Source organism: Charadrius vociferus, unplaced genomic scaffold, assembly GCF_000708025.1.
Source record: "Charadrius vociferus isolate BGI_N301 unplaced genomic scaffold, ASM70802v2 scaffold325, whole genome shotgun sequence".
Taxonomy (NCBI): Eukaryota; Metazoa; Chordata; class Aves; order Charadriiformes; family Charadriidae; genus Charadrius; species Charadrius vociferus.
This window is the reverse complement of record NW_009648526.1, coordinates 4,972,019-4,987,776: the sequence shown is the minus strand read 5'-3', so window position 1 is coordinate 4,987,776 and position 15,758 is coordinate 4,972,019. Positions and strand designations below refer to the sequence as shown.

The 15,758-nt window shown below is 39.5% G+C and overlaps 1 protein-coding gene across 1 annotated transcript in view; it reads left to right on the top strand.

Annotated features, from left to right (window-relative positions):
- The first annotated feature begins 7,805 nt into the window (after positions 1–7,805).
- Positions 7,806–15,758, top strand: part of TRPM1 (transient receptor potential cation channel, subfamily M, member 1) — a 47,586-nt gene continuing 39,633 nt past the window's right edge. Inside the window, exons 1-4 of the mRNA XM_009885789.1 lie at positions 7,806–7,922; positions 12,202–12,281; positions 13,086–13,281; positions 14,514–14,727. Of these exons, the coding sequence (XP_009884091.1) occupies positions 7,806–7,922; positions 12,202–12,281; positions 13,086–13,281; positions 14,514–14,727 (607 nt within the window). The remainder of the gene's footprint in view (positions 7,923–12,201; positions 12,282–13,085; positions 13,282–14,513; positions 14,728–15,758) is intronic.

The window sequence follows — 15,758 nt, the reverse complement described above, 5'->3', positions numbered from 1 at the left end:
ATGCTCTGTATTTCCATTATTAATGGAGTCCCACAATGGACGTAGTTGCTTACTTTCTTTGACTTCGTGCTCTCTTACTAGTGTCTTGCTTTTTTCACAATTTACCATTTCCTCAAACAGAAATGAAATCCAGAATTTTTTTGGCATTGTAGTTTTCCAGAGGCATGTCTAATTCTTCCATACCCCATTGCTATTTCTCATGAAGTTAGCAGGAATTTTTTCCCCTCAGGAAGAGCAGGGTCTGGTTCTAAATCGAAGCTGTTTCAGCTGCATGCTTTGGAATTAGGGCAGGACAGAAGTTGAAGTCTGCAAAATATTTCTTCGGCAATCACAAATGGGTATGTGTTCAGTACGTTGGAGATGAGATACAGGAACGGTGAAATAAGATTAGAGTCCAGCAGGTTACTTGCCTGCACAGTGCAATGCAGCAGAAGCAAGGAGTTAGACTGCCTTTAGCTCTAGCGTGATCATTACATGTGATTCTAGATGCTACCCTCACCTGCTGTGTTATGTTGGCACCCGGCACAGCAAGACAAGGTAGATATTTGAAAGTTAGAGCAGAAAAAAGAACTACCTGCAACACACTGTGTCCTTTGCTGTCGGTAGTTTTAAAGTATGAGAAGATGCAAAAGAAGTCCTTCACAGCAAAGGAATTAATTAAATTGACAAAAGCAACAGGGTATGAAAATGCATGTGATATGTAAAGTTACAAAATGAATGGCTTATTTACGACTTCAGCTGGTTTAGTACAGCATTTTGCCCAACTTCAAATTGTTCTAAAAAGGATTAGATATAATTAATGCTGTATGACCTCCTTCTTTTTTCTTCTCAAAGAATGTAGAGCTGTACATCTAATGAGGACCCCTGAAAGGACTATTATGTCCAATTGTCTCAATTATGCAAATAACGTTGATATTTTAGCAGAAGGGAGGGGATACTTCAAATTAAAAGTTTCAGCTCCTGCTTTAGCCTTTCTGCAGTGCCGGCATTTTTACAGCTAGTACGTCCACTGTTTGAAGAGAGGAAAGGAGGTTTAACAAATTGGAGATTTGGGCACTATCAAAGTAGATTTGTTGTGCCTTGTTCCACCATGAGATGAAAATACCCTCTGGGCAGGGAGATGGGTCATGAGACTTCTAAAGGATTACCTTCAAAGGGAGTCATGAGATTGGTTTGAACAAAGAAGCTGCTCACATGCTTATCATATGAGATTCTCTTCTTAAAGTGGTGGAAACCCATCTCCTTGGGAATTCTCATGAACTTCAGAGAGACTGGAAGTCCTAACAGTAAGATGAATGAGAAGTCTGAACAATAAACAGAAAGATGGGACAGAAGCTCAGAGTTAAATGCAATGTATTTATTCTAGATGTAATTCATCTTTCCAATCTCTGAAACACTTCCAGTGACAAGCAGGTAGGACATGATTTAAAATGATTTTTCATTTCATTCCTGATGATCTTCTGCTTTGCTACCTTTCTTAGCATCAATACGCATAATTGAAATTTGCGCTGAAGTGCTGTATAGTGACCTACGATTGATTAGAGAAAGATAATTCAGTTGAAAGGACAGTATTCTGATTAGACTTCTTCCTAGATTTTTCATTTATTTTGAATGACGTGAAACCTGAAGTACTAATTATTTAAGAAGACAAAGTGAGTTTTCAAGTCCAAAAAAGTGTCTTAAAACATTTCAAAATTAGAAAATTGCTTGGGTACGATATAAGATGTAGAAATGCTGGCAAAGAGAGATTAGGAGAAAACGTATCTTACAAATTTCAGTATTTTGAATGCTAGTTTAGAGCTACTTCTGCAGCAAATGGGGGTGGAGTTTGGGGTTTTTTTGTTTTGTAGGTTGGGACTTTACTTTGTTTTGGGGTTGTTTTCAGTAATAGCAGTATAGAAATATTCCAGAGTTCACTTTTGGCAACAAGCCTTCTGATAAGCAAGTGTCTTTCTGTGTGTGTTTGTTTCTAGTTGAGTTTATCAAGGTCTGATGGTAGGTCAGGTAGTCTTAGAACAGAAAAGGGAATAATTTATGGTGGTTTTCCTTACCCCACTGAGGGTTGCAAGTAAAGGGGGTTTCCCAAAGAAAGACTTAGAACAAACGTCAGCAGTTCCATCACATTTGTATCAACAGTGCTGCTGTTGTCATTTGAAGTAATGCATTTCTGCCATAAAGCATATTGGACTCTGGGATGAGAAGTCTCTATGAGAATGCCCTCACTGAGATCCAGTCTACTTGTGATCCCTGATTATTCATGGACCGATCTTTCAAATCGATTTCCGATTGAGGAGCCAAGGAAGCTCAGGTTTGGCCCTTGTTACCGCCAGCTCTTCAGATCACAACTTCAAAGGACGATGCTCCCATGCACTCCTCTGTCATTCCTGGCCCTTCTGCTGCAGTGCAGTGGGGGTCTTGAGGAGGGACATCTCGGAGCAGCAGTAGCTCCAAGAGGGCATATCCTTGTATTCCCCAGCGAGCCAGAGACACCCATAGACACAGCCATGGAGACAGCTGCTGGCCTATTCGAGTCTCCTTTAACTGCCCTAATTCAGGCTTTCAAATTTTTCTCCCCCATTTTTGATAATGGATTAAATCCAGAAAACTGAAATCTTTATCATAATTTTTCCCCCACTATCATTTTAATTCAAACAGTAGGCTGCAGCTAACAGTTTAAAGCCAAATATGATAGTAAGTTATGTGTAATATTTGATAACTCTAAATGATACTGTATATCAGCACAGGCAGAGTATTTCCTGTGTTGTGTTTCCTGGATTGTATTATCATCTGCTGAAGCTAGATGTATTCTTCTCTCTCTTTAGAGAAGAACAATGTGGTGCACCATGGAAAAAAAAGCCCAGGAACATCACTGGAGATACTGTTTTCTGGTTCTGTGGCACCTATTAATTCTTTTCACTCACAGCTTTGAGGTTTTAGATGGGTAAGGACTGAAAAGAAGATTGACCAAATTTTCTGAAAACTGTTTTTATCTACAAAGTTGTTTGAAATCTCCCATTGCCCTTGCCCTTTGTAATTGTTTCAGTTGTACTCGAGTTTTCAAAAAGTTCCCAATGAATGTTGGCAACTCTCAGGTATATATAATACAGCATTTTAAACATACATCTTTAGCGTCTCCAGGAAGTGATTTAACCCTTGAGTTCCAATGCTTTCATAATGATTTCTAAAAGATCATAAGGAGTAATTTTGTGTGAACCCTGAGTTCAGTTGAGCCCAAGAGTTAAATTAGCTGGAAATTCTTTCTTTTTTGAAAATGACAGAAAGCAACAAGGTATAAAATGCGGCCGATTATGGCATATTCTGTTAATGCTTATGTATTAGCTGATGCCTGGAAAAGAATTGCTTTACTGAGTGTAAAATTAGCCACAGCAATTTGCAAATTTTCAACAGCTCGAACTATTTAACACAATTCTACCTGGACAGTCTTGCTTTCAGAAGAAGTGTATGTACTGCAAACTAGTGTTAATTTCTTAAAGGACAGATTGGCTACCTAGTATATTACATGTATATTTGCAAAAAAAAAAGTGCACATTTACAGAAAGCAAAAGACAGAAGTTAATATTTATGTAATCTTTTCTCAAAATACATTTATTCAGTATCTGCAGATTTTAGAGACTTCTGAGATACGCATACATTGTATTATATTGTGAATGTAGAAATTTTACTTTGTAGCAATTTTGAAGTGTGTTTTATTAATGTGCCTAGCAGTATGCCTTACCTAGTGGCTTTCACCATGTTTTGAAAATGTCAGTATAATAAATTCTCCAAGGCTACCTGTTCAGTGCGCTCTGCGCTTCAAGTACTACTAATTAGAATTGTACATTTAGAGCAAATTCTCGTAGATCAGTAATACCTCACACAACATTAGTCATTCTCTTAAAATGTTTTCCGTTCCTGGTTTGCCCTATTTCTTAAAGAAAAATGATTATAAGGTCTCAAACCATAGTATTACATCATCTATAAAAAATCAGCATGTTTAACTAGCTCATCAGAAGTTTATAGAAATTATCTCTGAACTAGTATCTTGTAACCTCTTACATCAAAGAACTGCGTATATTTTAACCTCTTTTCCAAACAGCACATTTTTGATCATTTCTACTCTTAATAGTCATTATTCTTAATAATGTGGACTCGAATGACCCAGATCTCTCTCAGATAAAGGCAATATTCTAGTCCAATTCAATGGTTTTTGCATCTGCATCACTAAGTGCAGGTTAGTCTTTGTTTGAATGTCTAGTTAACATCTATTGACAGTTTTCTGAACCACAAATAACCAGAATTAAGAACGTGAGTAGTTTTAGTTAGAACTATTCATAGGCTTAGTTCTATAATGAGGGAAGCACCTTGTTATGTTGGTTATGATTTCATAAGTATTGACAAATTTCTCAAAGGAAGGTCTGCTGCTGAGGGTGTTGAATCACATGGGGTTTCATGATAGTAGCATTTTTCTATTTCAGGTCAGAACAGCCTGTATTACAGGCTCATAGTTAAGAGTGGTTTAAGAGAAATGTCCCACACGCATATAATCTGGGAGCGTCCCAACTTCCACATCTAGCAAAGAATCTTTATGTTAGACAGGACAGGTAGTTGTTATAGTACAAAAATCATTCTTGAGCCTTGTCAGAGCTAGATACCAGGGTCACCTTTAATCTTCAAATAATAATTATTAACAAATTATATTACAGAAGAAACTAATAATTACCAGGTTACTTTGGCTGGAATCACGCTAGAGGCTGCTTGCTGTCTCTCCCTGCTCATCCTCTCTGCTTTCTTGGGCCTCTCAAGGATGGTTACTTGTAGGCAGGGATAACTCCACTACTCGTAAAGTTGCTCAACACTTCCCACCGTAGCATATTGGTTCACGTTTGTTACAACTTCACCACCCATTAAGATCTTGCAGTAAAACTGGCTATATGGAGTGTCTGCAGGCTGAAGGTTTTGGGGTGAAAAAAATCTAAAACAGATCTCAGAAGGGAGGCTGGGAACAGATACGTGTTTGCGTTCCTCATCTCCTAGCATCTAGAACAGAAGGGCTAGAGGCAAGAGAAGGATTTGGCAGGTTAATTACAGAACTGGAATAGGTAACAAATGGAGATTGTACATTATTGTTAACATTTCTTAGAAAGAAATTTAGTACAGTAAGGGATGGGGCTGAGCTGTGGCAGGAATGGCTTTTGCTGCCTTAAAATGTGGTAGGTGTGGTGTGTAACCTGGTGAGTGAGTTTCTTTATGCATTCCATGCAAAAAAAAATCCTCCATTGCCAAACTACACAAGGTATGTTCTCCGTAGGCAAGCGCTGACCCAAGCTGTCCTGCTGTATGCTCTAAATGGTTGTTCAGTTGCTTTCTTTTAGTTGCAGTAGCTGTATAGTTACATTAAAGGTGAGCTGTGCCCAAGCAGCTGTGCCTACCTCGCAGCAGGGTGTCCGAGCTCACCCAGCACACTTTACTGATGTGCCTCCGTGGACTTTGTGCTGGAGCTGGCTATATCCAGCCGTGTCAGAACAAGCCAAGTCTACTGTGGTGTTGAGACTAGAGCTGGTTTTCACGTCTCGAAGCCTCTGGGGAAGAGCTGTTTATCTCTAAGAGATGCAGCAGAATTGTGTTAACTTTGAAAAGAGCATTTTGTAGATTGTGTCTCTAAGTTAATGAATGTGGAGAGAAAATTGTTCCTCTTGTTTCAGCAGACATTTGCTGCGTGCCACACCAGCAGGCCAGGCACACAAAGTGTAATGAAGGCATGAAAGCTCATTACAGCACTCTGTGCAGCGTAGCACTACTGACTGGTTTCCACATCATCAGCGGGAATGATTTCTGGCCTTAATTTGAAGTAACAACATTGCTTACTGACACTGCCGTCCTGCCTGTTGTGTGTTAGTCTCAACCACAGAGCAGATGGTTCCCTGACAAGGTTGCTACGAGAACATGGGTTCAAATTGAACCATATGAAAGGTACAGTGGGAAGAGAATAAGAATTGTCCTGTGGAAATAGACTTTTACTTGAAAGAATCTTACAACCATTATAAATCACTTCTTGATGGTATACCTATTCGCAAACAATAGAAGAGATCCTCTTTCTGTTGGATATTGTTTGTTACTTCATGTTCTAATAATTGCTAAAACTATTATCAGTTGTACAAATAACTATTTTTGATACAACTTGTGCGAACTAGGGTTTTGGAAATTTAGTTTAGATTCACAGGCTCTCACTGTGTTCTGGAGTTGGGGATATTGTTCGTGGCTCTGGCTCCTTAGTGACATAACACAAATTTAAAATAGCATTATGGTTTTATGCCATGTATTCCTTAGTGATGAACAGCTTTTCAGTAAAATCTTACACGTTCATGAATGGCTGCAAAATTGGCTGTTAATATTTGTCACAGTTTGGAGTATTTTTCTCCAAGAAAGAACACTGTGATTGGGGGGCAGTTGTTCTGGGTAGAATTAATCGCCTGAAAGGTTGTTCAGTTGGGCCCTTGGAAAAACTGTTCCTTCCAAGTGAAGAAGAATGATGGGTAGTGTAATTGGGATGTTGCATTTAAAGGCAGCGCAAAATAAAAATCTTGCTAGTATAAGTTTTTAAGTCCCAGATAACAGGAATTCTGCTGATAGAATGATTTCTTTTTTCTCCCAGCTGTTTATTGGGCAGAGTTCTTACTTGTTTCCCTCAAGAAACAGCAACTGAATGTGATTACCTTCATGGCATTTACAATATCTGTGGGCTTCTTTACATGGTGAACGGACTTGTGCACACATCATGCACAAGCTCACGGTATGAATTTCGTTCTACCTCCACGTTACTTCTTTCTCTCAGTATCTCATCAAAGCAAACATCTCTTTGCTCAAATCTGGCACAAATACCCTAGTTTAATTCTTTAGAGCATTCTAATTAACTAATTGGGCAACACAGTTGAGATTTGACTTCCCTGGTGATAGTGCCTTTCGCAGCATACTGCAAGCTAAAGGAGAATTACCAAAAAACGTTGGTCAGATGCTGTGAACAAGGTTACAGCTGAATATTTCCATAAATGACAATAATCAATCCACATCTTAACAAGATGTTGGTAAAAGTAATTTGTATGATTCCACAGATGTGAGCTCTGCTGCTCAGCCAGCTCCATTTCTGTATTATTCTGTGCTTGATTTAGCCCGAGAGCTTTGTCAAACTCTGCATTATGCATGACATAGATTCATTTGGCCCCCTCCCGGCTCCCCCATCGCATCTGTGTGGCAGGCACCGTCTGCTGCATCTGATCCCCGTCCGTGGCTCCATGCACCAAGCGCTGCTGTTGGCGTGCCCACTTGTCTGCTGACCTGCTGTGCCCGGTGCAGGCACAGCCTCGCTGGAGTGCCACAGCTGGGGAGCCTGTGCTCTTCAGCAGGGCTCCAGGTGCCAAGGAGCCGTCCTGCAGCGGATGCTGTTGAGTTGCAAGATAAGGCCAGAGCCCCATGCTATCCTGCGACCGACAAGTCTAGCATGTCAAGCCATCCAGCCAAGACGCGTGTCCCTGTTGCATGGAGCATCTCTCTTCAGGAATCGCAGCAGTTGAGAGGGCGGACTGCGTTGGCTTCAGGTCTGGTTGAGTTTGGGCTTTGGATGTTCTGCAACGACACTACAGCTGTCATCCCTGCCGCCTTTCATCCCCCAAATTCTTTCACTTCCTTTGGTGGTAGTTTTATCAGTATGACTATTCACAGACACTAAATACTGCTGCTGTCGTGCAGGGGTATATGACAACTGAAATTCACAGCTTCTGGTGTCACAGTGGTGTGTAAGAGTTTGTAGCATGATGTTTCCAGTGGCTTTGCTCTCCCGTGTTGATTCTCACCCTGGACTTTCACCAGAGGTGCGTTGGTCCAGAGCCCACCTGCTGCTCCTGCGTGAAGCTGAGGGCTCTGTTTTGGTATGGCCTGAAATTCAGGCCCGGTACTTGTTTGTTGAATGGTTGGTTAGGTATGAAGTGAAATACTTAAAATTTAATGTTAATTTAGCAGCAACCTGGAATTTTCTGTGTGTGGTGGTCAGAAAAAAAATTTCTCTTCAGTTACAGCATGTCTGCAGCCCTAGATATGCGTGTTTCCCGGCAAATAGTGTAGTTTGTTCGTGATAGTCAAAGGACAGCTGGTCTTTGTAGAACTAGTTCTTGTGTTTATTTCTGGCTATGTTAGAAGGGTGACTATTGATTTTGTTAACTCATGATTTACGAATCAACAATACTGATTTCCGTTCCTTGCTATAGGAGGACCTTCTGCAGGAGTATACCTTCTTTTCATGCTAAAGAGAACTGACAAATCCATAAGGTGGAATAATATAAACTCATTATCAATTAATACTATTTGTCAGCAACTTACTGATTTCTAGACTGAAGAACAAGAATCAGCAGTGGTTTTGTTTTGGTTTTACCATAATTTAGGAGACCTGTTGTCAGTTTTCATGAAGGAGAACAAATATGCCACTGAACATCTGAAATGTGTTTTTTCAAAATTAAATTCTGATTAGTACAATCAGGATTTGGCATAATAAGCAGCTTTGAATTTCACTGCTGTTAACAAGTTGGGATCTTGCTTTTTTGTGTTTCTTAGATGTGAATGGAAAATGTGCAGTGTTTTTCAGTGCCATAATCTTGCTGGCAGCAACTATTTGTCTGTCAGCCTAATACTCCCACTGCCTGTTGGTCTGAAAACTGTAGCTGATCTGTCGTAGTCCTTTAACAATTCATCCATGCCACGGCTGTTAAAAAGTGCTGATTTTTTTTCAAACTCACAAGAGACAGTATGTGTACTTAGATTTTTCCTCAAGAAACCAAATAAATTTCAATCCAGAGAGAGAAATATACAGAATCTGTATCAAATAAGTGGGGAAAGTGCCCATCTTCTGACAGTGAATGTTTCTGCTCAAGTATTTGCACTGGATTATAATGAAGCTTTGGTTAAGCAGATTAAATAGACAAAAGCAGTGAAACTTCAAAGGCGGACCAAATGTGCCGAGGTTTTATTTCCCGGATCTGTAATGCCTGCTTTTGCCTTCCTCTCATTAGCACAGAAAAATAAGCCAGTGGAGCAGGATGTGTTGTCCAACTGTAGTGCCTATAGTGACTGATTTCTAACGGGTTTTTAAGTGTGAGTGTGTAAGGTTTTTTTCAATGTAGTGGTAGGTAATAGACTTCCTATGAGAGGGGTTTTAAGACTGACTGCACAGCTGAGAGCTCAGCTGTATTGTAGAGCTCGTTTTAGATACCAAGATGCAGAAGCTTCCTTCCAAACACAGATACTAAGTCTGTGACTTAATCCAGTGGTTAGTTAACTGTTTTTAACGTAGCACACAAAATAGCAAAGGAGACTCTGTTCTTTGGTAAGCTACAAGGAATAAAGTAAAGCAGTACATGGTGTAAAAATCCAAGTGGTTTTGATATTTCTGACTTGTGTTTTCCAGTATTCTCTACAGAACGGTTAAATGTGCAGCATCTGTTACCATTCATATTTTGAAGAGTGTTTCCTCGCTGTGGGGTTGATTTGGGTGTTTGTGTCACTCGGTCGAGGAGTTATCAGAGACCACACAGAAATCTAAAATTTTATTCGGGGAGAAAAGTGAATATGTTTAAGATATATGAAATAATAATAAAATCCAAATTTATTAAAATTAATTAAAAATTAAAATACATAATTTAAAAAGTAGATAAATTATGTAACCTCTGCAGCAGGTTCCTGTTAAGCTTATTTTATAACATTCAAAGTCATACGCTAGTATTGTGTGTATAAGCACAAGGAACGACATTGGACATAGTTGTAAAACAGCAGCGAATTTGGACACCCTGTGGTTTTAGATTAATTTTGAAAAGCTCGTGCAATTCCAGTGAAATAGACTTTATTTGGCTCTCTGTTTTGAACAGCCTGAATACCTGTGAATTAGCAAAATCTGTTTCTGAACAGGTAAACAGCATTTGTTTGATGTAACCAACCGCTTCTGCAGATCACAGAGCCTCACACGTCTCCATCTCGGGTGTTTTCTTCTGTACTTTTCTAGAACTGCACCTCAATAACTAGACTCTGATGCTTTAAAACTCAATGCATTTTCTGAGCTCTATTTCTAATAATACTATGGCTAAAACTTGTCAACTTATAAAAGCCTTGTCAGAAGGCATATTAAAAAAACCCTTTTAAATATTTCGGGGAACAAAGGCTTTTTAGGTTCATTTGAAGAAGAAATGGAGTTGCGACAGGAAAGCTGACCAAGTCGCACAGCCTCTAGATACTAAATTTAATACTCTCTTCCTTCAAAGTTTGCTACATAATCAAGCTTATTATGCTCCATGCCTACAATATACGCCTTGTCATTTAGGAAGCAGGTAACATTGTAAGCTACATGAAGTTTTGTGTAAGGAGTTCTTCACTCTCCTCACTCTGCCATGCTATGAGCTCCCAATCGACTCCTTTTAAAGTGAAATGAGGTGGTTCTGCCTTGGTAGATAGGTAAGTATATCAGAGTGGAGAGCAGAAGTGCGGGATCTCCCAGACTGCTGACAGCAAGGCATTCTCGCTCAGAGGCACCTAAAAGAGGCAAACATTCATGTGCCTGGACAGATAATGGACAGCTTTTTCATGAAGTAGAATCTTGGGTTTGCGGTTTATTTGCATTTATTTGCAATGAGGGAACTTCAAGTAGTCTCCTATAATTTCAGACATAATGGAGGAAACAAAGCAGCCAGACAGGAACTAACAAGTCAACAAACAAAGGAACTTCAGAAACAGCTTCTGCCTCACGCAAGAAAAAAAGATGAAGTACCACACCCTCTATTCATCGTGCTGCGGACTGCGCAACACTTAGGGGGCTAGTCCAGTCTCGAAGCTGTTACCAGACAGGCTGACAGAGCATTCATCCATCAGAAATCTGCAGCTGACTTTCTTAAGTCAGGAGATCAGCAAGGTTGTTAGTTCTTTCTCTAGCAAAGGCCCTTTTTTTTTGTTGAAGGCACCCTGATAGTTCTCAAGTCATTTTTAGCTTTTGTCTCTGCAAAAATTTCATTTCACTTCCACAGAGGAAACTAAAGCAAAACATAGAAAATGTGCTTGCTACTTAAAAAATTAAGTGAGACACAATTCCCTAATTCAAACTCAGAACAAGCAGCTTTCATCAGCAAGGCAAAGTTATCAGTGGCATCAAATCGTGAGTGTTCTTTAACATTTTTCATTCCTCTAAAATGAAAAGGCTGCTTTTGAATTCATTTTTTAAAATTCACCACTAAATGTCGGTTTATTATTGCAGTCACGATGGTAATTTGCCTTGCTGATGGTTCAGGACAGAAAAGGCCTGGGGTCTGGAAGTAAGAAACTATGGGAGACTGGCCCGCGGCTCTTTCTGAGCTCACTCTCTTCGGTGTTCCCAGACTCAACTGGACTACACTTCTGCAACAGACACTCCAACCTCATTGCGCAGATCTGGGATTTTGTTCTAGCTTGCCTGCATATCGTTGTTTTTTAAAACAGATGTGAGCTTGGTCTAATTTCTGGTTTGCAGACACAGTATGATAGGCCAGCACAATTTTATTTCGTCTTTAAGCTTGTTTTGTCCTTCTGTTTCACAGATACATCATGCCTGTAGAGTTTGTACTTTCTCTGTCAAATCTTCTTTCAATTTAAGGAATGCCTCCTACTGAGACACATCTCCTTAAGAGTTAGGTGCCTTAGGAATGACAGGAACTTGATTTACAACAGGAAAAAATGTTTTGAGAAGATTGTTAGTCAAGCGGGGAAAGTGTTTGGGAAGCAATTTCTACATACAAAGAACAACACTAAAGTATTATTTGGAGTAGATATGATTAATCTATTTATGACCCAATTTATGCTGGTTTTCTGTACTACTTTGAGTCCATTTACTGTTTAGTAAAATAGGGAGAAGCAGCTGCATTTTTTGGTAGACCTTCAGATAAACATTGTAACTTCAAGACCAGCATATTTGCGCATAAAAGTTTTTACACACCTTCGAGGTTTGAGTTTTATCCAAGTCATGGAAAATTCACATCGCCTACTTGCTTTGTGAGTAGATGTATCTGGTGTTTACAAGTAATTTGATGAATTCAGTGCTTGCTTTTAAAAACAGTAGCTGAAAATAGAAGGCAAATGTTACTATATCTGCCACACAGCAGTATTTCTGTATGTTTCTTTTTATTTTTTCTCCCTTTTAAGGGTCAAAAGGCTTGGATAGAGAAGACCTTTTCAAAAAGAGAATGCATCTATGTAATTGCCAACAACAAAGACATTAACAGGTAACATTTGGAATTTTTGTTTTGGCCAACAAAAAAGGTTAATACTGAAGAAGCTGGACTTGATTTGGACTTAAGACGTGTGAAACTGAGACCCAGGTTACTCACTGCTCTTAAAGGGAGTTGACAAGGGAACAAAAGTGCAAGATATGCTTGTACTCAAATCTGTACAGAGCCATGGAACATGTCATGCGGAGATGATAAGGCTGGGCAGCAGGAGAGGCAGAGTTGTTAGTTCCTAGCTTTGCAAACCAGAGCATAAGTTCATACTTATGCAACAAGGATGCAATAATGTGTGCTGTGAAACAAGTGATGCTGTTCTTCACAGTTGGTATGACGCTACCAATGACAATACTATACAGGGGGGTTGGAATTGTTAGTCCAAATATTAATATTACTACTACTGCAGCAATGGGTTACCTCAAAGCAGGGCAGGCTAGCTAAATGGTGGTCCAGCTTGTTTGTATAACATAAGTTTGTCACATGCTGTCACCTCTGAGTAAGAAACAGATAGTTACTGCTCCTGTTCTGCATTCTTCCTCCCTCCCTGTCCTTTAGCCTACAACAGCTTTCCAGTGTATTATGGAAATAAAGTGAAAGTTTTAATCTTTGCTTGTTAAGAAACACCTGTGGGCTAGTAATTCTGGCATATGTGTGTAGGCAAATACAATGAATGTGACCTAGGAGAGGTGTTTCTGTAATTCATGTAGAGCAAGGCATGGTCAGTTGAAAATCTGATTCTTTTTTTTAAATGACTGTCCAATATTGGATACTATAATCAAAGTCACTTCAAATTTTAACTTACAGGTGCTGCTGTGGCCAGCTCATTAACCAACATATTCCTCCTCCTCCGAGTATAACAGCTAATAAAAATGGAGAAGAAACAAAGCAAGTGGAAGCTCAGCCGGAGAAGTGGTCTGTCAGTAAACACACCCAAACATACCCAACTGATGCTTATGGAAACCTTGAATTCCAGGGAGGAGGGCATTCAAACAAGGCCATGGTAAGGAGCATAGACTACTCTAAGGTATTCATCTGGTATGTTAGCTTAAAATATATGTGTCAGGATTCCAGCTCGCTCCGTGCATAATCCATTGAAATCAAAGGAGGTCTCTTTGCTGTCTCAGAAGGGTGTGGCCAAGATGCTCAAAAAGAGAAAGACAGAGAAAAGGCAAGAGAAAAATGATACCTATTTAGTAAGCACCTCGTAATATCTTGACGAAACTGTTTCATTGAAGTTACTGTCAGTGAATATCAGCTAAGAAGGCAGCTGTATTTATTAATGCCCAAAATTCCATCTGTTTGTGTTAGATTTGTGACCCAAATAACCCAGCATGGATACAGATTTTTTCCTAAGGTTTGAAGTCTAATAAAACTAGAAAGTTATCTTGCCTTCCTGAAATACAGAGGCCTGACAGAGCTGGAAAATGGACTGTTGAGTTTTCTTAGCAGTGGAAGTAACAGCAAGTCAAGCTTCTGCAAAAAATCTTTCTGTTTTGCCTGTCTTCTGAACAAATACAAACCTAGATTTGTTTCTTTGCCCATTTGCTTTCTTATCTCCCTGCTGAGATTGCCAGTCGAGACAACCACACTGCAAAAACTTGCCCAGAATGTGTGGGAAAGGTTGGTGGGGTTTGTTAGTCGTGGTTTGTTTGTTTTGTTTGTTTTTACAGCAGAAATAAACACTAGCTTATTTCATAGTTTTCTTTGATAGATAGTAGATTCAAAAGAAACCACAATGGTGGAACTAAATGGAGAAGAATGCAAATCATTGCTTCGGAGGCAGAAGTTTGTACATCAACAGTGAATGGGGTAAAAAGTAACGTAAGCCTCCTATTCATGATAAAGGTTGTTGCTTCTCTTTGGCAGTCAAACCAGAGGATTTAGGAACAATACAAAACACCTCCCAGTCATTTTAAATAGGTGGCTTCCAATAATGCAGATTTGTAATAAGAACTTATGATGGATCTCTTGATTGCAGTCAGTTTTGCAGGTGAAGAGAGGAAAGTGGTGCTTCTGAAATTCATGAAGTGAATGGTAAATTCTCAATAGCAAAGTGAAAGGTTTCAACCTAGTTTTTCTAATTACAAGCAGTAGGAGATTTAATAACGTGTTGTTTAAAAATTGTAAAGCGTTTTCTTCAAGATGGAAGGTTTACTATAACCATTCTTTGCTCAGTCAATAGACAATGTACAGAGCAGCTGGAGTGATAATATTACACGTTGCTCTTTGCAGTATATCCGCGTGTCATATGACACTAAACCAGATTCTCTGCTGCATCTCATGGTGAAAGACTGGCAACTGGAACTGCCCAAACTCTTAATCTCTGTCCATGGAGGCCTCCAGAACTTTGAAATGCAACCTAAATTAAAGCAAGTGTTTGGAAAAGGTTTGATAAAGGCTGCCATGACCACAGGAGCTTGGATTTTCACCGGAGGTGTTAGTACAGGTAAGCAATTACCAACACTTTTAGTTTACTTAAGAATTCAGTGATGTTCACTCAGTAATCTTTCCCACAGGCAGAGAATTTAAGTCTACGTGAATGAGTCATTAGCCACTAGACCAAAAAAAGGAGCATTGTAATTGTTTGTGTTAATGTCCTACCCAGCCCAGACCATAACATTTTCCTGGGTCAATATCGATTTGCATTACTCGGTGTTTCCCCTGAAAAAAAAAATTCCATCCTTGGTTTCAGTAGCAAGGAACCTGCCACTAGTTATAGTACTTTTTTTTTTTTCGGTGGTTGGTTATCGTTGTAGTTACGAAATCTCCTGCGCCAAATTTGCTTAGCTTTAAATTCTTACTGTTTTTTTGTACAAAGATCTGTCTGTTATTAAAAGTGTATTTCCTGAGCATGTTTTCATATGCAGCACTTTTGTCAAACTGCACAGGCTCAGTTCCATAAAACTCTCACACTAAGCATGTTTTCCAGTCCTTCAGTCATTATCACACCTCTGCTTTGAACTCTCTAGTTTTTTAACAGCCTTCTTGAATTTTGGACGCTGCAATTTTTGAAGTGCTTGGTGAAGCTTTTAATCCCTGAAGTAAAACATCCTTTCTGCTTCCATTTGATACTTCCCTGTTCATGCAGCCAAGGACTGAGTTAGCCTTTAGGCTGTGTGGTCTCTCTGAGAGTTAGTGATCAATTGATAATCCACCTTAAATGGCATATCCCCGAGTCACTCTCTCCATGGGATTACCCACCACCACACGTGCACGCTCTGTCTTGTAATTATATAAGGTTGTTTTTTTTTAAATGAATAACTGTAAATTAGTAATCTTGAAACACAAACCTGAAGTCAGTTGTAAATGTCTCTACTTGCAAACATTGCAATCTTCTGTTTGCGTTTTCCTCTAGACCAGAGGCCACCTGAAGCGGTTCTGTTTCTGGGTTTCCTTTTTGACCGTATCTAAAACATAAGTTGTACAGCAACTCCACGTAACTCCACCAGGAGGTTTTTGGCACTGTTCCTGGATTCT